At 42.8% G+C, this 22,115-nt stretch overlaps 1 protein-coding gene across 2 annotated transcripts; it reads left to right on the top strand.

Annotated features, from left to right (window-relative positions):
* Positions 1-14,937: 14,937 nt before the first annotated feature.
* Positions 14,938-22,096, top strand: LOC103633202 (transmembrane E3 ubiquitin-protein ligase FLY2). Of its 2 annotated transcripts, none has more exons than XM_020540873.3 (15): positions 14,938-15,527; positions 16,120-16,189; positions 17,086-17,213; positions 17,564-17,679; positions 17,821-17,881; positions 18,104-18,167; positions 18,246-18,323; positions 18,420-18,577; positions 18,678-18,737; positions 18,842-18,935; positions 19,992-20,159; positions 20,655-20,983; positions 21,220-21,336; positions 21,414-21,574; positions 21,663-22,096. In XM_020540873.3, the coding sequence occupies exons 1-14, from the start codon at positions 15,363-15,365 to the stop codon at positions 21,513-21,515; spliced, it is 1,710 nt and encodes a 569-aa protein (XP_020396462.1). In that variant the 5' UTR covers positions 14,938-15,362; the 3' UTR covers positions 21,516-21,574; positions 21,663-22,096. The 2 variants fall into 2 exon arrangements, with proteins under 2 accessions (XP_020396462.1, XP_020396461.1); XM_020540872.3 differs by having other exon boundaries at positions 14,957-15,536.
* The last annotated feature ends 19 nt before the right edge of the window (positions 22,097-22,115 follow it).

Raw genomic sequence — 22,115 nt, 5'->3', positions numbered from 1 at the left:
TCGCCGTCTTCCGGGGCTTAGCCCGAGTCCGAGCCCTGGGTCGGGCGGAGCGGAGTTCGCCGTCTTCCGGGGCTTAGCCCGAGTCCGAGCCCTGGGTCGGGCGGAGCGGAGTTCGCCGTCTTCCGGGGCTTAGCCCGAGTCCGAGCCCTGGGTCGGGCGGAGCGGAGTTCGCCGTCTTCTGGGGCTTAGCCCGAGTCCGAGCCCTGGGTCGGGCGGAGCGGAGTTCGCCGTCTTCCGGGGCTTAGCCCGAGTCCGAGCCCTGGGTCGGGCGGAGCGGAGTTTCCTATGGCGCCTTTGGCAGGGCCTGACTGCCTGTCAGTCTCACTCTGTCGAGTGCACTGCAGTCGGAGTGGCGCAGGTGGCGCTGTCCTTTTGTCAGACCGGTCAGTGGAGCGGCGAAGTGACGGCGGTCACTTCGGCTCTGCCTGGGGGCGCGCGTCAGGATAAAGGTGTCAGGCCACCTTTGCGTTAAATGCTCCTGCGACTTGGTCGGTCGGTGCGGCGACTTAGTCAGGGTTGCTTCTTAGCAAAGGCAAGGCCTCGGGCGAGCCGGAGATGTGTCCGCCGTTAAAGGGGGGCCTCGGGCGAGACGGAAATCCCTCGGGGTCGGCTGCCCTTGTCCGAGGCTAGGCTCGGGCGAAGCGTGATCAAGTCGCTCGTATGGACTGATCCCTGACTTAATCGCACCCATCAGGCCTCTGCAGCTTTATGCTGATGGGGGTTACCAACTGAGAATTAGGCGTCTTGAGGGTACCCCTAATTATGGTCCCCGACACTAGCTAACTATTAGCTAATTTACTAAAAATAGATAATAGCTAAATTATTAGCTACTTCCTCCTTCCACATGCTTTAGTCATTTTGGATTTGTCCTAAGTCAATTATTGTCAATTATGATCAACTTTGATAAGTTATATCGGATGTTTCATAAGATTTATAACATAAAACTAAAGTTACTAGATTCTTAATGACTTGAACTACCATATTATGTAATTATTTTAGTTCAAAATAGTTTAATTATATATATATATATATATTTGGTTAAAGTTAAAATAATTTGACTTAAAACAAACTTAAAATGACTACTTATGTGAACGGAGGGAGTAGACTGTTTGGATGTCTTAAGATAATTTTAGTAGCTAATTATTAGCTCTAGTGCATCCAGACACACCTTAACCCTTTTTTCTCTAAAATGTAGAATTTACATTACAATCCGAAAGTTCCATGGGTCAACGCTATATGGCATGCGCCAATGTAAAATGTCTCCACTACACGGTTGTTTCGATGTGATGATGTCCGATTGATAATATGGCGTTGATATAGCTGCCACTTAGCCACCACAATTCTCGGTACCGATTTTGGCGTCATATATCTTGGCACTAAGTGTTAATTAAGTTGAGAGATACTTATAGTAGTTTAGGACCACATTTTTTTTTCTTTGCTCGTACTATAAAAAAGATATAAACAAGTAGCTTGACCTAGATGAATCTAATGAATTTAGTGCGATGTGCTATAGTTGTCTTTAACTCTATGTAGCTTATGTGAGGCACAAAAGAAGTTTGGAAAAAGCCATGTTCACAAAGATTTCAAGTTCGAGAGTGTCTGGAGGGTTTAAAAGTGTTGTACTGTGAGTTTCAGGGTCCTTGGACCAATGGTGATGGTCGCCTCTACGTGGACAACTAGCGAGTGCTTGATTGTCGGACCCTATGAATAAGGTCGCTAGACCATCGTGGATGAGTTCAACGGTCTAGAAAATCACATTAGAGAGCTCTAGGGTGCGTTATATTGGTTCGTTGAAGGGGGTAGACCATACAGTGCAAATCGTTACTGTAGTACATATGGTTCTTCCTACAATAGCATCAAACCTTATAAGAGGGTTTTCGTTGGACCAATGGGTCTTGATCCAACACTATCTACGATGTGGCTAGAAAGGTTTTCAAGAGCATCAAAATAGTTTGAAGATGAGCCTTGGACCACACGCTCGGTGTAGTACACTTCAACTATGTCTTCCATATAAAGTATATAGTTACCCTTGTGACTCATTGGACCAAATAGAAAGGTCGAACAGTGGGGTATCCGGCGATCAAACGCTCATGGATTTTGTAAGAGCTAGTTGGTCGATTGAGGGTTACAAATACATCTCAAACTTGTCCATTCCAGCACTCCTGCCTATTTTAAGAGTTGACTCATTTGAAGTGTGAGGAAGAGACTTTGCCTAGTGAGGCATTAAAGAGTTGATAATTGCTTGATTAGTGTCACACCCGAAATTTAAAGACAAAGGCAAGCATCTCATATGTGCGCCAGGATCAATTAACACACATATAATGACTTCAGCGTGTCTCAACTAGTGTCATACCTTTATTACATAAATTGAATAACTAAATAAAAGAAACTACATAGCGACAGTGACCATAATGACGACAATCATGACAATGATCCACATGTAATCGATTGGAGCAACGTAGGCCTATAAACTCCTTGAAGTCTTCATAATAGTCCTCTCGTTGACATTGGTCTGAGAAATTCAGTAAGAATAAGTGCATTTATAGTTGGTACTCGTGTGTAAGAAGCGTAGTGTAAGGCCAACCAACATTAATGTTGGGCATATCATTCCACATCAGTTTGTTTCAGTTTTTTTTAAGATTTTGTACTTCGACTTTTGGACACCCTAAAACCCAAACAACTCTCATGAGCCAAAAACCTAAAAACTTACCATAATGGGTTTCCAATTTTAACTTATAGAAGCCTTTTCACTTTTAAATGGTTCAAAAGCTACAATACAAAATCTAAAAAATGCTAAAACAAGCAGGACTTCAATTAATTTAGTTAAAAATTTATTAGCATTTACTAAATATAAGTTGTTACCATCTCAATCAATAAAAGATCATAGATACATTACTAATAATAAACAACATATGTATGTTCGATTTTCCCCCATAGTTTAATGATGATGTTATCTAAGACTACACGTCGCATGTAGGAGCCGCACCCGCACTTGTCGCCCCTACTCCAAGCGGCAGGTTCCTGCCGTCTAGGCCATCTTCCCGCGGGTTGTAGGAATCATTTGGTAAAGGAAAATTAAAATATAATTATAGGAGTTTGCTCGTTTTGCTTTTAATCTATACAGATTAGGTGAGATTGAGTGTGTTTAATTTCAAATAAATCAACATTTTTCATAATTTTTTAAGTCATCCAATCCACATGGGATATAAATAACCGAACAAGACCTATTTAGGTCTGTACCGCTCTTGCTCTCACGATACACCTCTAGATTTGTAATATTTAGACATGGAAATATAGACCCTGTTTGGAACTGCTTAAGCTTTACAAAATTTAGTGAAGTTGATGAAGCATGTCATTAGGAGCTTCAAAAATCGTGAAGCTAAAATTGTAAACTTTTAAAAAACATTTTGTTTCTTATTTAGATCACAAATATTTTTTAAAATCATTTAAATTTATATTATACACCACAGCTTTGTGAGGAAGCTAGAACCAGAGCAGTGTCAAACAGTTTTATACTATTGAAATTTGAAATATTTTTAAATATAAAAACGTAAAAGGTACTTTCTCAGGGTCTGTTTGGTTGATTTGTGGCTGTAAAAAATTGTTGTGTGTCGTGAGATGTGAAAAAATTGTTGTGTCTGTGAACTGCTAAAAAGCTAAAAACAGTTTGATGGAAACCAGTAAAAGCCGCTAAAAAATCTTTCATATATATTTTTACAATTCCATCCGAAAGCTAGTAAAAATAAGTCCAGACGTGTTTCCGTTTTATACTACGAGAAAGTTAATTTTTAGAAAAAGTAATTTTCTAGATCCAACCATTTAGCTTGGCTTTTGACTTTTAGAAGACAAAAGCCAAAGCCTCAGTTTGAAGTTTCAAATGTCCAAAATCTCACACGAACCTGTCGTTATCCAATGACAAGGCAGACCTAAACCCAGGAGCCTAGATAGGGATGACAATGAGTACTAATATAAATAAATAACCACGTATAATTATTCATTAGACATAAGGATGGATATAATAAAGTATTCACGGATAATTTTTTTGCGGATATAAATATCCAGTATCTATACCCGTTACCTGATGGGTATTTGGCACATGGAACATCCAAATTTAATACATTATCATAAATTTCTAGTTTTCAATTTTCATCCATGACATGTTATTTGTGAGAGCACCTAGAGGGGGGTGAATAGGTGATCCTGTGAAAACTTAACCTTATAGCCACAAAACTTGTTAAGTGTTAGCACAATAATTGCCAAGTGGCTGGAAAGGAGTCTCAACAAAACACAATACCACAAGAGATCACACACAGAGATGACACAGTGGTTTATCCCGTGGTTCGGCCAAGACCAACGCTTGCCTACTCCACGTTGTGGCGTCCCAATGGACGAGGGTTGCAATCAACCCCTCTCAAGCGGTCCAAAGTCCAACTTGAATACCACGGTGTTTTGCTTTGCCTTTCAATATCCCGTTTGCGAGGAATCTCCACAACTTGGAGCCTCTCGCCCTTACACTTAAGATTCACAAAGAAATACGGAGTAAGGGAGAAACTAGCAACGCACACAAGACTCAAAATCAGAGCAACAACACGCACACAAGTCGCAACAAGAGCTCGCAACACAACTCAATGAGTTCACAACTCAACAAGAGCTCTAGATGCTATCACAATGAACCAGATGCGTGGAATCGATGTCTTGGTGCTTAGGAATGTTGTAGGAATACTTGGTGTTCTCCTCCATGCGCCTAGGGGTCCCTTTTATAGCCCCAAGGCAGCTAGGAGCCGTTGAGAACAATTCTGGAAGGCCATCCTTGCCTTCTGTCGTCGGGCGCACCGGACAGTCCGGTGCACACCGGACACTGTCCGGTGCCCGATTTCCTTCCTTAAACAGCGCAGCCGACCGTTGCAGATGCGGGAGCCGTTGGCGCACCGGACATGTCCGGTGCACACCGGACAGTCCGGTGCCCCCTTCTAGCCGTTGGCTCGGCCACGTGTCCCGCGCAGATCGCGCGGCCGACCGTTGGCCCGGCCGACCGTTGGCTCACCGGACAGTCCGGTGCACACCGGACAGTCCGGTGAATTTTAGCCGTACGTCGTCGGCGAATTCCCGAGAGCGACCACTTCGCTCGAGCCAGCCTGGCGCACCGGACACTGTCCGGTGCACCACCGGACAGTCCGGTGCCCCAGACCGAAACAGCCTCTTGGCTGTACACAGCCAACTCTTCTCTTTTCTTCTTCATTCTGTTTCTGATACTTAGACAAGTATATTAGTACACAAAACCAATGTACTAAGACTTAGAAACATACCTTTGCTCTTGATTTGCACTTTGTTCATCCATGGGCATAGATTCACATTTAAGCACTTGTGTTGGCACTCAATCACCAAAATACTTAGAAATGGCCTAAGGGCACATTTCCCTTTCAATCTCCCCCTTTTTGGTGATTTATGCCAACACAACATAAAGCAACTAGAACAAGTGCAATATCACTTCAAATAAAAATGAATTTGAGTTTTATTCAATTTTGGCATATATGGATCATCCTTTGCCACCACTTGGTTTGTTTTTGCAAATCAAACTCAAATCTCTATCTCTAAGTCAAACACACATGTTGAAGCACAAGGAGAGTCATTCCAAAAGAGATTGATCAAAGATTTCAAAAACTCCCCCTTTTTCCCATAATAACTACTTCTCCCCACAAGAGGCCAACTTTTGACAAAAGAGACAACAAAAGAGTTTTGACAAACCAAGAGCTCTACTCTACTATTTTCAAATCTCTCAAGTGGTAGCTGATCCATCTATTGCTTTGGCCTTTATTTTCTCCCCCTTTGGCATCAAGCACCAAAATGGGATCAATCTTGGCCCTTTAACCCCATTGCCTCACCAAAATCTTCAATTAAGAGCAAATAGGCAATAAGAGTCTAAAGATGAACTTGGTATAAGTTACCCTCTCATCGGAGTGCAGTGGAAGTCTTTCATGGTCCAAGTCCACCTTTTCCGTTTCAATTCTCCTTCGAGACTAAATAACGCAAACTCAAGCATATGGTTAGTCTCAAAAGGGTCAAGTTGTAACACAACTCCCCCTAAATATGTGCATCACTTACACAAGGACTTGTGAGGTCCAGGGAATGTTTGTACAACTTGAGCACCACAATAAGCAACAAAATGCAAACAGGAACATGATCATAAGACATAAACACATGTATGCTACACTTCAATCCAAGTTCCGCGAATCTAAGACATTTAGCTCACTACGTAGCCTGCAAAAGGTCTTCTCATCTAGAGGCTTGGTAAAGATATCGGCTAGCTGGTTCTCGGTGCTAACATGAAACACTTCGATATCTCCCTTTTGCTGGTGGTCTCTCAAAAAGTGATGCCGGATGTCTATGTGCTTTGTGCGGCTGTGCTCAACAGGATTCTCCGCCATGCGGATAGCACTCTCATTATCACATAGGAGTGGGACTTTGCTCAGATTGTAGCCAAAGTCCCGGAGGGTTTGCCTCATCCAAAGTAGTTGCGCGCAACACTGTCCTGCGGCAACATACTCGGCCTCAGCGGTGGATAGGGCAACGGAAGTTTGTTTCTTAGAGTTCCACGACACCAGGGACCTTCCTAAGAATTGGCACGTCCCCGATGTACTCTTCCTATCGACCTTACATCCAGCATAGTCGGAATCTGAGTATCCAACCAAGTCAAAGGTAGACCCCTTTGGATACCAGAGCCCGAAGCAAGGCGTAGCAACCAAATATCTAAGAATTCGCTTCACCGCCACTAAGTGACACTCCTTAGGATCGGATTGAAATCTAGCACACATGCATACACTAAGCATAATATCCGGTCTACTAGCACATAAATAAAGTAAAGACCCTATCATTGACCGGTATGCTTTTTGATCAACGGACTTACCTCCTTTGTTGAGGTCGGTGTGTCCGTCGGTTCCCATCGGAGTCTTTGCGGGCTTGGCGTCCTTCATCCCAAACCGCTTTAGCAGATCTTGCGTGTACTTCGTTTGGGAGATGAAGGTGCCGTCCTTGAGTTGCTTCACTTGGAACCCAAGGAAGTAGTTCAACTCGCCCATCATCGACATCTCGAATTTCTGTGTCATCACCCTGCTAAACTCTTCACAAGACTTTTGGTTAGTAGAACCAAATATTATGTCATCGACATAAATTTGGCACACAAACAAATCACCATCACATGTCTTAGTAAAAAGAGTTGGATCGGCTTTCCCAACCTTGAAAGCATTAACAATTAGAAAGTCTCTAAGGCATTCATACCATGCTCTTGGGGCTTGCTTAAGTCCATAGAGCGCCTTAGAGAGCTTACACACGTGGTCGGGGTATCGTTCATCCTCGAAGCCAGGGGGTTGCTCCACGTACACCTCCTCCTTGATTGGCCCGTTGAGGAAGGCGCTCTTCACATCCATTTGGTACAACCTGAAAGAATGGTGAGCGGCATATGCTAGCAAGATACGAATTGATTCTAGCCTAGCCACAGGAGCAAATGTCTCCTCAAAGTCCAAACCTGCGACTTGGGCATAACCTTTTGCCACAAGTCGAGCCTTGTTCCTCGTCACCACCCCGTGCTCGTCCTGTTTGTTGCGAAACACCCACTTGGTTCCCACAACATTTTGCTTAGGACGAGGCACCAGTGTCCAAACTTCATTGCGCTTGAAGTTGTTGAGCTCCTCTTGCATGGCCAATACCCAATCCGGATCTAGCAAGGCCTCCTCTACCCTGAAAGGCTCAATAGAAGAGACAAAGGAGTAATGCTCACAAAAATTAACTAATCGAGATCGAGTAGTTACTCCCTTGCTAATGTCACCCAGAATTTGGTCGACGGGATGATCCCTTTGAATCATCGCTCGAACTTGGGTCGGAGGTGCCGGTTGCGCTTCTTCCTCCATCACGTGATCATCTTGTGCTCCCCCTTGATCACCCGCCTCCTGTTGATGAACCTGTTCATCGTCTTGAGTTGGGGGATGCACCATAGTTGAGGAAGAAGGTTGATCTCGTTCATCTTGTTCCTGTGACCGAACTTCTCCAATCGCCATGGTTCGTATAGCGGCCGTCGGAACATCTTCTTCATCTACATCATCACAATCAACAACTTGCTCTCTTGGAGAGCTATTAGTCTCATCAAATACAACGTCGCTAGAGACTTCAACCAAACCCGATGATTTGTTGAAGACTCTATACGCCTTTGTATTTGAGTCATAACCTAACAAAAACCCTTCTACAGCTTTGGGAGCAAATTTAGAATTTCTACCCTTCTTCACTAGAATGTAGCACTTGCTCCCAAATACACGAAAGTAAGATACATTGGGTTTGTTACCGGTTAGTAGCTCATACGAAGTCTTCTTGAGAAGGCGATGAAGGTAGACCCTGTTGATGGCGTGGCAAGCCGTGTTCACGGCTTCCGACCAAAAACGCTCGGGGGTCTTGAATTCTCCAAGCATCGTCCTCGCCATGTCGATTAGCGTCCTGTTCTTCCTTTCTACCACACCATTTTGTTGTGGTGTGTAGGGAGCGGAGAACTCGTGCTTGATTCCTTCTTCCTGAAGGAACTCCTCCACTTGAAGGTTCTTGAATTCGGACCCGTTGTCGCTCCTTATCTTCTTCACCTTGAGTTCAAACTCATTTTGAGCTCTCCTGAGGAAGCACTTGAGGGTCCCTTGGGTTTCAGACTTATCCTGCAAAAAGAACACCCAAGTGAAGCGGGAAAAGTCATCAACAATAACTAAACCATACTTACTTCCTTCTATGCTTAGATAGGCGACGGGTCCGAAGAGGTCCATATGTAGCAGCTCCAGGGGTCTTGATGTGGTCATCACATTCTTGCCGTGATGCGCTCCTCCCACCTGTTTACCTGCTTGACAAGCTGCACAAGGTCTATCTTTTTCGAATTGAACGTTAGTCAAACCTATCACGTGTTCTCCCTTTAGAAGCTTGTGAAGATTCTTCATCCCCACATGTGCTAAGCGGCGATGCCACAGCCAACCCATGCTAGTCTTAGCAATTAAGCATGCATCTAGACCGGCCTCTTCTTTTGCAAAATCAACTAAGTAGAGCTTGCCGTCTAATACACCCTTAAAGGCTAGTGAACCATCACTTCTTCTAAAGACAGACACATCTACATTTGTAAAAAGACAATTATATCCCATATTGCATAATTGACTAACAGATAGCAAATTATATCCAAGAGACTCTACTAAAAACACATTAGATATAGAGTGCTCATTTGAGATTGCAATTTTACCTAACCCTTTTACCTTGCCTTGATTCCCATCACCGAATATTATTGAATCTTGGGAATCCTTATTCTTGACGTAGGAGGTGAACATCTTCTTTTCTCATGTCATATGGTTTGTGCATCCGCTGTCGATAATCCAGCTTGAACCCCCGGATGCATAAACCTGCAAGGCAAATTTAGGCTTGGGTCTTAGGTACCCAACTCATGTTGGGTCCTACAAGGTTAGTGCAAATATCCTTAGGGACCCAAATGCAAGTTTTGTCGTCCTTGCATTTTGCCCCTAACTTCCTAGCAACTATTTTCCTATCCTTTCTACAAATAGCAAAGGAAGCATTTAAAGCACAATAAATTGTAGAATGTTCATTCACTACTTTCCTAGGAGCATGAATAATATTCTTTCTAGGCACATGATGAGTAGCATTTCTCCTAGACATATTTCTACCATGCATATAGGAAGAACTAGACGCAAACATGGCATGAGAGTCAAAATCATCATAAGCATTATAATTCCTATAAGCATTTCTAGTTTGTCTCCTATCATGATACATAAAAGCATGGTTCTTTTGCACACTACTAGCCATAGGGGCCTTCCCTTTCTCCTTGGCGGGAATGGGAGTCTTATGGCTTGTTAAGTTCTTGGCTTCTCTCTTGAAGCCAAGTCCATCCTTAATTGAGGGGTGTCTACCAACCGTGTAGGCATCCCTAGCAAATTTTAGTTTTTCAAAATCACTTTTGCTAGTCTTAAGTTGGGCATTAAGACTAGCTACCTCTTCATTTAGTTTAGAAATGCACGCTAGGTGTTCACTATAAGCATCAAGGTTAATATCTTTACATCTAGTGCACGTTATAGCATTTTCTACACAAGAGGTAGATTTACTAGCAATCTCTAACTTAGCGTTCATATCATCATTAATGCTCCTTAATTTAGAAATTGTCTCATGGCAAGAAGATAATTCACGAGAAAGCATTTCATTTCTTTTAACTTCTAGAGCATGAGATCTTTGAGCTTCTACAAATTTATCATGCTCTTCATACAATAAATCCTCTTGTTTCTCTACGAGTTTATCCTTCTCATTCAATGCATCAATCAATTCATTGATTTTATCAATTTTATTTCTATCCAATCCCTTGAATAAGCATGAGTAATCTATCTCATCATCATCACTAGATTCATCATCACTAGAGGAATCATAAGTAGTACCGTCTCAAGTACATACCTTCTTTTCCTTTGCCATGAGGCATGTGTGACGCTCGTTCGGGAAGAGGGATGACTTGTTGAAGGCGGTGGCGGCGAGTCCTTCATTGTCAGAGTCGGAGGAGGAACAATCCGAGTCCCACTCCTTTCCTAGGTGTGCCTCGCCCTTGGCCTTCTTGTAATTTTTCTTCTTTTCCCTCTTGCTCCCGTGTTCCTGGTCACTTTCATTTTCGGGACAGTTAGCAATAAAATGACCAATCTTACCGCATTTGAAGCATGAGCGCTTCCCTTTTGTCTTGGTCTTGCTTGGCTGCCCCTTGTGACCCTTAAGCACCGACTTGAAGCGTTTGATGATGAGAGCCATCTCTTCATCATTAAGTCCGGCCGCCTCAATTTGTGCCACCTTGCTAGGTAGCGCCTCCTTGCTTCTTGTTGCTTTGAGAGCAAGAGGTTGCGGCTCATTGATCGGTCCATTCAAGGCGTCGTCCACGTACCTTGCTTCCTTAATCATCATTCGCCCGCTGACGAATTTTCCTAGGACTTCTTCGGGCGACATTTTGGTGTACCTGGGATTCTCACGAATATTATTCACCAAATGAGGATCAAGAATGGTAAAGGACCTTAGTAATAGTCGGACGACGTCATGGTCCGTCCATCGCGTGCTTCAATAGCTCCTTATTTTGTTGATGAGGGTCTTGAGCCGGTTGTATGTTTGGGTTGGCTCCTCGCCCCTTATCATTGCAAACCTTCCAAGTTCGCCCTCCACCAACTCCATTTTAGTGAGCATGGTGATGTCGTTTCCCTCGTGAGAAATCTTGAGGATGTCCCATATTTGCTTGGCGTTGTCCAAGCCACTCACCTTGTTGTACTCGTCCCTGCACAAAGAGGCTAGCAACACAGTAGTAGCTTGTGCATTTTTATGAATCTGTTCATTAATAAACATAGGGCTATCCGAGCTATCAAACTTCATTCCATTCTCTACAATCTCCCATATGCTTGGATGGAGAGAGAATAGATGACTACGCATTTTGTGACTCCAAAATCCGTAGTCCTCCCCATCAAAGTGTGGAGGTTTGCCAAGAGGAATGGAAAGCAAATGCGAATTCGAACTATGTGGAATACGAGAATAATCAAATGAAAAATTCGAATTGACCGTCTTCTTGTAGTCGTTGTCGTCGTCCTTTTGGGAGGAGGAAGATTCGTCGCTGTCGTAGTAGACAATTTCCTTGATGCGCCTTGTCTTCTTCTTCCTCCCGTCTTTTCTTTTGTGGCCCGAGCCTGAGTCAGTGGGCTTGTCATTATTGAGCTCGTTGACGAAGGTCTCCTTCTTCTTGTCGTTGATCACCATCCCCTTGCCCTTAGGATCCATCTCTTCGGGCGGTTAGTCCCTTTCTTGAAGAGAACGACTCTGATACCAATTGAGAGCACCTAGAGGGGGGGTGAATAGGTGATCCTGTGAAAACTTAACCTTATAGCCACAAAACTTGTTAAGTGTTAGCACAATAATTGCCAAGTGGCTGGAAAGGAGTCTCAACAAAACACAATACCACAAGAGATCACACACAGAGATGACACAGTGGTTTATCCCGTGGTTCGGCCAAGACCAACGCTTGCCTACTCCACGTTGTGGCGTCCCAATGGACGAGGGTTGCAATCAACCCCTCTCAAGCGGTCCAAAGTCCAACTTGAATACCACGGTGTTTTGCTTTGCCTTTCAATATCCCGTTTGCGAGGAATCTCCACAACTTGGAGCCTCTCGCCCTTACACTTAAGATTCACAAAGAAATACGGAGTAAGGGAGAAACTAGCAACGCACACAAGACTCAAAATCAGAGCAACAACACGCACACAAGTCGCAACAAGAGCTCGCAACACAACTTAATGAGTTCACAACTCAACAAGAGCTCTAGATGCTATCACAATGAACCAGATGCGTGGAATCGATGTCTTGGTGCTTAGGAATGTTGTAGGAATACTTGGTGTTCTCCTCCATGCGCCTAGGGGTCCCTTTTATAGCCCCAAGGCAGCTAGGAGCCGTTGAGAACAATTCTGGAAGGCCATCCTTGCCTTCTGTCGTCGGGCGCACCGGACAGTCCGGTGCACACCGGACACTGTCCGGTGCCCGATTTCCTTCCTTAAACAGCGCAACCGACCGTTGCAGATGCGGGAGCCGTTGGCGCACCGGACAGTCCGGTGCACCCTTCTAGCCGTTGGCTCGGCCACGTGTCCCGCGCAGATCGCGCGGCCGACCGTTGGCTCACTGGACAGTCCGGTGCACACCGGACAGTCCGGTGAATTTTAGCCGTACGTCGTCGGCGAATTCCCGAGAGCGACCACTTCGCTCGAGCCAGCCTGGCGCACCGGACACTGTCTGGTGCACCACCGGACAGTCCGGTGCCCCAGACCGAAACAGCCTCTTGGCTGTACACAGCCAACTCTTCTCTTTTCTTCTTCATTCTGTTTCTGATACTTAGACAAGTATATTAGTACACAAAACCAATGTACTAAGACTTAGAAACATACCTTTGCTCTTGATTTGCACTTTGTTCATCCATGGGCATAGATTCACATTTAAGCACTTGTGTTGGCACTCAATCACCAAAATACTTAGAAATGGCCTAAGGGCACATTTCCCTTTCAATTTGGTGACGAAATTATTGTTTGATGATGCTAGAATGATAACTTTATGAAATATGATAAATTTATTATTTGGTGTTGAATGCTAAATTTGTAGTAGGCATGCAGTTAACATGTACCCACCGGATAACGAATACCTAGCGGGGTACGGGGACATATATGGATACAAGTATGAGTTTCTCGGGTATAGATTCGTGAACCATATATCCGTGTACTAACCGACTCGATTCGGTTTGTGTGGCTTGGTGACTGAACGGGCTCGACTCGGCTCAATATTTGGCTCGCGAGTCATTTTTCTGATACTTATTATTGTATTATTCAGTAGTTTAACATTATATAAATTTGAATTATGGAACCATGATCCAATATTATGAGTAATTTAAAGTATAAATAGTAATATATTCATTATCAAGGACTAAAAATGAGTTATTATTCACAAAATTATCTAATAATCACCATTATTCTATAAATTGGTTATTTTAGTACGGTTCAACTCGGCTAGCAGCAATAATGAGCTCGAAAAACTGACTCAACTTAGCTCGACTCGTTTAAGTCTCGTGAACCGACTCGCGAGCCACAAACTTATTTTCCAGCACTACTATCCGCCCCGTCCTATTGCCATCTAGGGGTGAATAACGAGCCAGCTCGGCTCGACTCGTCCGAGTTCGAGCTGACTCGTTAAGCTAACGAGCTAGCTCGGCTCGACTCATTAAGTTAACGAGCCACATAGTCAGTTCGGCTCGACTCTTTTACGAGCTCGAGCTCGCTCGTTTAGCTCGCGAGACAGAGCAAAAAGAAATAATATATACATAATAATTAATTTTTAGATAATTTTAAACTAATTTAACAATAGAAAATAGTAATTATACTCATAGTTTCACAAACCACATCAATGTAACACCAAATTATCACAATTCATCACTCAGCAATTCACAATTCACATACATGTTCATCAGTTTAACCCACAATTATATTTGCATAGACCAAATTAACACATAGACATAGTTCATTAATCATTAGTTTAACTTATAAGCCATAGACACCTCACATATGTAACATGTTCATCAATTATTATGTAAATGATATGCATATAGTTACGTTTTGCTGAAATGTGGTAGCTCGTTTAGCTCGTGAGCTGGCTCGTTAACGAACCGAGCCGGTTCGTTAACAAACCGAGATAGAATACCAGCTCAGCTCGTGAAAATAATCAGAGTCTATCCGAATCGAGCCGAGCTGATTATGAATCGAGCGAGCAAACGAGCCACGAGCGTAGGGCTGGAAAATAAGCTCGAGGCTCGCGAGCCGGCTCGAGCTCGGAGCGGCTCGGCTCGGCTCGGAGCGGCTCGCGAGCCTCGAGCGAGCCGAGCCGAGCCTGCCTTTTGGGCTCGTTCTTGTGGCGAGCCGAGCCGAGCCGGCTCGCGAGCCGGCTCGCGAGCTGTGTCAAATTACTTAATATGTATAATACTGGTGGATATTAGCTAATTTTATAGGTTGTCAATTTGTTTCTTAGCGTTTCATGATAGATATATGACAATTAATAATTTAGATTCCTCATAATAATGAATTATATCTATATATTTCATATTTATATACTAATAATTCACTATATAATGAAATTATATAATATCAGGGTGTGGCTCGCGAGCCGAGCCGAGCCGGCTCGCGAGCCGCCTTCGAGCCGAGCCGAGCCTGGTTCCTCAGCTCGTGAAATGGCCGAGCCGAGCCGAGCCGAGCTCGGTCAGCCACCGAGCCGCACCGAGCCGAGCCGAGCCGAGCTCGGCTCGGCTCGTTTCCAGCCCTACACGAGCGTTTCGTCGTCCACCACTCTTGCGTCCCTAAACCTAGCAGTACCACTATCGCAGACAGGCGGGCCCCGGGATGCTCCCACTCCAGCCCGTCTCCAGCCACGCCGCCCCCCGCACCAACCCACCCCCACCACACGGAAGGCGGAAATCCCCCACGCGCAAGCGTTTGCCTTGTTGCTTGGCGTCCGTCTGCCGAAACAAAAGTCGCCGTCCTCCCCCCTCGTCGCTTCATCACCTCACCTCCGCCGTCGCCTCCCCTCATCCCTCCACCGGCCCGTTTGACCCTCTCCCTGGCTCGCTCGTTCTCCTCCTCCTCCGTACCCGTCCTAGTAGGTTTAGCGCTCAACAGAACCCCAATCACCACCCCGGCGCCCCCCGAGAGCAGTTGCCTTGCCGCTTGCTGCGGTTCCATATGGTGCCCCCCGCGTCGGCGTGAGGGCTGCGCGCGCTCGTGCTGTTTATCGGGAGGAGATAGATGGGGCCCGCCGTCCGCAGTAGCGTCGTGATCAGGGCCACTGTGGTAGGGCTCGTGCTGGTTGGCATCGCCCTGGCCCTGCCGCTGGCCGCGGCGCTGCGGCCGCTCCGGGAGCACGTCGCGTCCATCGGAGCCGCAGCCTCCGCTGGTTCGTGGGGCGATGAGGTGAGTAAGGTGCTGTGGGACTTCGATTGCCGGGTTGGAAGTTCTTTCCCCTATTTTCTGTATAACGTGCAACGGACTTTATTCTGAAATTAGTGAATTGTGAGCATAAGGTTTGGCAATCGGAGTAGATGAAATGCAGAAGATGGTTGGTTTTGGCTTAATTCTGTGATTGTGGGTTTCATTTTACAGACTTGCGCCGGAGACTGTTCTCTTGGCCCGCAGTTGGATGGCTACGAATAGGAGTTGGCTAATTTGAGTTAAAGTTTAGGTTTGGGAATCCACTTAATGCATATAATTCAAATATTTATTTCATTTGAACTGCCTATGCTGTGGATTCACTTGACCCAAGCGCTTGTAGAGTCTAGGTAGTTGGGAGTACCCAGGTGCCTGTGCCATTTCTACTTTTGAATGATGAGTAGGTGATAGTTGAATGCCAGTTAGTTGGTTATCCTGATTTTTCATGGTAGGAAATGCTAGCTGATTGTAGTCCTGAGATAACTTAACTAGTACTAGCATCTATTGCTCTGGAACTATTAATTGTGTTGGTATGGTTGCGCCTGAGCTAGTTGCTTATAATCTGTGTGTTTTGTAGCATGCCTTCTACAAAAGGGATGAGAACGATATAGGCCCATATTCATGGAATATTACTGGAACATATAAAGGTAACATCTGTGATTTCCATAATTGTGTGATGGTTATGCAATATTTGTGTTTTGAGTAGTATTAGGTTTGCTTCCCCTTTCTCTTAAAATTGTGTTTTGTTAGCTTATTTTTGTGTTCAAGACTCAATATGAATGACCTTTGTTTTTGAACTGCATAAATTAGCATGATTACCTGCCATGCCATGTTGGCCGGTAGACAAATCCAAGTTAGTTGGGGTAGATTATAGATGAAAACCTAGCAAAGGGCCATCAAAAGAGTTGGCTGGCAGACAAATAGCCAGATATACCATTTGAAGCATTGGAGCATATCCCTTAATTCTTAAGAGTTCACTGTTGCAGGCTTTGAAATTCTATTATCTGGGATGTCTTTTCTTATGACATTGCTGATTTTATTCTAAAGATATCAAGTGATATTTATTTATTGGGCTATTCCAGACCACTACCATGTATCCAAATTATGTGGTTTCTTTATTTTTTCTATCATTATTGTTTAGAGACTTCCTTGTGCTTAATGTGTTCCTCATGTTTGGACATAATATTTGCCGAGACTCTAGAAATGTCTTATTCTTAGGTTTGTTGCTTCTATGTTGTACAGTACATGTTGGAACCTTTAACATTTTCTTCAATATTATGCTGTAATGACTTCACAAAAGGATTGAAGCCATGGTCACTCCCAGCAAAAGTAGTCGTGTGAACATTTATGAATCAGATACATATATGCACTGGCTCGATTACCATAGTCTCGACTCTCGAAATGATCTTAATGAAACATACACACTGTGCCCTCCACTCCCCTGAGTGTACCCTATTATTGCTTTGCTATATACTGATTACTACTGTTTTTTGTATCAGTATTACTTCAATTTGTGGACTAACATAAAGATTTTATGGTTTAGGGAGCTGGACTTTTGCTGGTGCCACAAATGGTTCGTCTAGATTTCTTGAGTTTGTGGAATCTAAAGGTGATTCAGTTTTGGAATTGTTGAGCACTCCAACAAAGATAAGCGGGGTGCATTATGTTCAGGTAGATTGAGCTCCTTTTTTTTATTACTATATTACTTTAAAAAACAAAAAACTATCACATGAACCAATTGTTGGCCCTTGGTCATACCTGCTTTTCTTTTGTCATTCTAGTTAAGCCCACATGAAATAAATAAATTGTTCGTTTCATTTTCTACCTGAGTTAACTGTAATAAAGAATGCTGTCGCAAGCCTGGTTTGTATGCAGAGGTTGTTCTTGTTTAGGGTTAGATTAAATAAAATGACGCTTTTTAATGATCGACCTTGAGCTAATTATCATTATGGATGTTGTTGCAAGCTTGATTCTTCTCCATAGCATGCTGTACTCACTGATTACTTTCCTTACATGGACAGGGTTCAGTTACATTCCATGATGTCATTGACAATGCCCACAATGGTGGAGTGGCTCAAATAAGGTTAGAAGGAGTTTACATATGGCCTTTTAGACAACTTCGCATGGTAGCAAACAGGTAACTGCCTTTTTTTCTCTTTGTAACTGAAGGTCTGTTTGAATTTCATTCTTCCGTGGAAAGTTTCTTGTTAAATATAAATGTTTTGGACGCGCTCCTTTTCTTGTATCACTTAGTGAAACTTTATTTTGTCCTTTCTAGTGGTGCAGATGGTGAACCACTCCAGGAAGAGGATTATTTCTTGTCAAATCCATACCATTTAGTAAGCCCACAAATTTAGCTTATTTTGTTTCTGATTAGTGCAGGGATATCATAATGTATTGTTCAAAATTCTGTTTTGCTTCATGAGTTTTCAGAAGCTTCTTGGTATCTATCATACCTTTTCGAAGTTGTCTTCAAATGTGCATTTATCTAGTACCCAGAAGATCTCTTACAATTGATGCACATGTTTATGAAATATATTTTCCTGGTTCTTTTGTGACAGTTGCGGATTTTCTCCTCTCAAGTGTTTCAAGAATCTTCTGAAGAGAAGAACCGAAGGAAGAATTGTAAGGTTCAAATTGTACACTCAAATACTATATATTGCCTCCAACATGTTTTGATGTGTGTTATTTCATCCTTATCAGCTCTCACATATGACATGGAGAAACATTGCAACACAGAAATAGCTGCTAAGGTGGTTCGTGTGTCATCTAACCCAAATGGTATGTAATAATCCTCACATTCAGTTGGTAATTTCCTCACATTCAGTTACAGCTAAAACGACATCTGCTTTTGCAAAAAACTTTTTGTTTAACTAGATGGAGAACACGAGAAGTACCGTTTGGAGGGTTTGATGGAGAGTCCAGCCGTCGATGATGATGGGGAATGCTTCTCTCCTATCTTATTGAATGCAACTTCTTTGAATGTTGAAGTTTATTACAACAAAGCAGTCAACTACACACTGATGGTCACTTTTGTATCCTCTGGCTGTTTTTATTTTTATTTTTATGTCGATATTATCTTTATTGATCTGTCCACTTGTCCAGTCTGTGAATTTCTTAACTAAAGTATGGTAGATCTCTTTCCTTCAAGTTTTGCTGCTGATTAGACAAATGGAGCATAGCAACACACAATCTGTAAGCATTCCTTTTCCCTTTGAGAAACATTTAGTAAAAGGAAACCACATGCATTACATGACTTCCAAGCTCATTTGCTTGAGTTGCTTATGTCTTGCTTACAGGGAGCTGCTAAGGTTTCTATTTTAATGATTGGCCAACAAGCTATCATGGATGCATATCTCTGTCTACTTCACCTGACTGCTGGGATATTGGTTGGTGAGTACTGTGACTTCCATAATTTGTTTGTGTTCTGTTCTCTGACTGTTCCATTGTACCATCTGCTAATAATTTCTTTCTTTCCTTTGATTGTGAACTAAAACATGACCAAGTAGGATTTCATCTATTTTTTTTCAAGGATTTGTCCCCTTGTGGTCTGTATTTGGTTATATTTTCTTTAATATTCAGTCCCCTTTTGCTCAGTTACTCAGTTCATGCTTAAATGATGGCACCTTACAATATAAGGGAGATCTGAGCCAAATACAAATGTGTCTGTATTATGGTTATTTTACATACCTAGTGGAGATTGTGGAAAGTTAGATAATAGCTTGCTCAAACTCATGTCCATCAGGCCATGGCAACTACCTGCTAAATTTCATACACTGATGAAGTACCATTTATTACCCCAGCTTGCTTAATGAGATATAAGGGCATGTACAACCTAAGACATTGGTTTGGTTTTCCAAGTACAAGAGACACTTAAGAGACTTTGTGATGCAACCCTGAGCCCCAAGACTATAAATGCAGTTAAGAGACATTATGCATAGAGAGTTGTGTAGAGACGGGCTCTTCGACTATAAATGCAGTTAAGAGACAATATGCATAGAGAGTCGTGTCTTGTATTTTTTTCATCTAAACCCCTAGAGACCCTTCAAGAGACTTCATATTAAATGGGGTTTTACATGCCCTAAAAACATCAGCTTCTACTATAGTTAATTATAATATTAACTACTCCCTCCATTCCAAATTATAGTTCACTTTGCTTTGTCCTAAGTTAAACTTCTTTTAACTTTGACAAAGTTTGTAGAAAAATGCATCAACATCAATACCAATTTAGTTTCATTAAATTCTTCATGAAATATTTCTTGATAGTGCATTTAATTGAACTTATAAATGCTAATACAAATTTCTAAAAAACCTGATCAAAGTTAGAGAAATTTGGTATAGTACATAGCTTAAGTGAACTATATGGCCTGCTTAACTTCTATTGCCATTTCTGCATTGTGATTATGATTGACTTGAATAACACTTTCTTATGTGTTTAACTTTCTACAGAGTCACTCTTCAATGCCTTCGCAACGGCTGCATTCTTCAAATTTGTTGTATTTTCTATTTTTGAAATGAGGTACCTTCTCGCCATATGGAAAGCAAGTAGGCCTTTAAACAGTGGAGAAGGTTGGGAGATAATGAGGCGAGAGCTGTCTGTTCTTTACAGCCGCTTTTGTAAGTAGTTACTATGCTCATTTGGTTTCTTTTCACGAAGAATCACGCCAATAGATCAATGAATCCCAAACAACATGGTTTTCATACAGAGTGGTGGCATGCTTCTTGTCATATATTTGTTTCAATTAGAACTTACATATGCAATCAATCTGACATTTCCCCTGTTAGCTGGTGACCTTTATTGTCCCATTTACCTGCTGCATGTAAATCACTATTACCCATGTTTTTAGTTGGTAGGTGAAGTACTTGATGCTTGCTATAAATGGAAACATGGATATTCTGTTAGAGCCTTTGGAGTGTTCATTCCCTTTGTTAAATTGATACAAGATACCTTACCGCCTCCCATCCAAGGAAAAAAACACTTGAAACAACTAAGTAGTATGCCATTATTTCAGTTGATGCGAACTTGTTTGCATCTTCCACACACCGGTAAAATGTTTACCTATTTTCTCAACCAACTTCAAGGTATTCTTTAATTTGCTTTATGCTCTGCAGATGGCATTCTGTTGGGAGGAATCCTTCTAATGTATGAGCTGCACAATTTCTTACGCCCACTTCTCCTCCTGATGTACTCCTTTTGGGTACCTCAAATTGTCACAAATGTCATCAGGGATACAAGAAAACCTCTGCACCCACAATATATTTTAGGCATGACAGTTACACGGCTTGCTATTCCATTGTATATATTTGGTTGCCCTAGTAATTTCATGCGTATCGAGCCCGACAAGAAATGGTCCATAGCTGTTACAGTATTCATGGGTATCCAAGCAGCAGTGCTTCTGCTTCAGCACTATCTTGGTTCTCGCTGCTTTATTCCTCGCCAGGTAATAACTATATAATGCTGCCATTGCACCACATGCATTCTGTTATGCTGTATCATAGATGCATTTTAGTTGCCATTCAAGCAGCTAATGCTTTCCTTTGAAGGCTGTTTAGGTTGCCACTGTAGACATGTTTCACTGTCGAGCTGTTCCTTGTATTGATGTTCATAGTGTATTTTATTAGTATCGGTTTTTAGGAATAATATATTGTGTCTACTTTCTACTCTTTTTTTTTTCAGATACTGCCTGAGAAATACTGCTACCATAGGAAGGTAGAGGACAGCACAAATCAGCCCATCGATTGTGTTATTTGCATGACTACAATCGACCTTACCCAAAGAACAAGTGAATACATGGTAAATTGTGAAATACTTTTTGGCATTTCACTTTGCAGGCAGCTTTTGCTCGTTACTCACCGCCCTCCCTCCTGCAGGTGGCACCTTGCGAGCATATATTTCACTCAGGCTGTTTACAGCGTTGGATGGACATTAAGATGGAGTGCCCTACTTGCCGGCGCTCCCTACCACCAGCTTAGATGAGGCTTTGTATCATATATAATAGTGAACAAGAAGTAGGTAGCTCAGCTTATACAAGGTATGATGGCATCCTGTACCTCCCTCCCTCCCTCCCAGAAAGTCAAGTTTCTGTGGCCTCAATTAATTGTGTACGTTGATGTTTACAGGTGGGGGAACTGATGTACAATAAGGTGAGGCTGCAATCGTGTGAAAGCTATGAACAGAACTGTAGAAAAGTTTTATACTATTGATTTCAAGAGGTCTTGTGTTGTGCAAACTAGCGTATCAAGCATCCCACGAAGAAATCGTCCTTCCCCGCTCATGCGGTTATCACTGTTGCATGCCTTTGCCTGCTACCAGTATTTCGGCCCAGCGTTTTGGTCTGAGCTTTGTGCAAAGTTTGTTAACGCCGTGAAAGAGTTCGAGATGTGCATTCTTGATTTGGTGGACACATTAGTAGCGTGTTTGGTTTGAGGAATGAGATCTCTCTCACTCACTTTTTTGTTTGGTTTGTGGAATGAAATGAATTAATCTATCACCATTTCATTTCTCGTAGACTCATAATTAGTAATAATATGAGGAATGGGTTTATTCCACTAAATTCGTGAAATAGATTTATG

The sequence above is a fragment of the Zea mays genome, chromosome 7, assembly GCF_902167145.1.
Source record: "Zea mays cultivar B73 chromosome 7, Zm-B73-REFERENCE-NAM-5.0, whole genome shotgun sequence".
NCBI classification, from domain to species: domain Eukaryota; kingdom Viridiplantae; phylum Streptophyta; class Magnoliopsida; order Poales; family Poaceae; genus Zea; species Zea mays.
Note: the sequence above shows the minus strand (reverse complement) of the source record. Positions and strands in the feature narration are given on the sequence as shown.

Excerpts from the sequence above, each read along its gene's own strand:
- LOC103633202 (XM_020540872.3), top strand. The coding sequence starts at position 15,363 with ATGGGGCCCGCCGTCCGCAGTAGCGTCGTGATCAGGGCCACTGTGGTA. Across the intron at positions 18,324-18,419 it reads TGTGTCATCTAACCCAAATG|ATGGAGAACACGAGAAGTAC; the intron begins GTATGTAATAAT and ends TTGTTTAACTAG. Across the intron at positions 18,738-18,841 it reads AGCATAGCAACACACAATCT|GGAGCTGCTAAGGTTTCTAT; the intron begins GTAAGCATTCCT and ends TCTTGCTTACAG.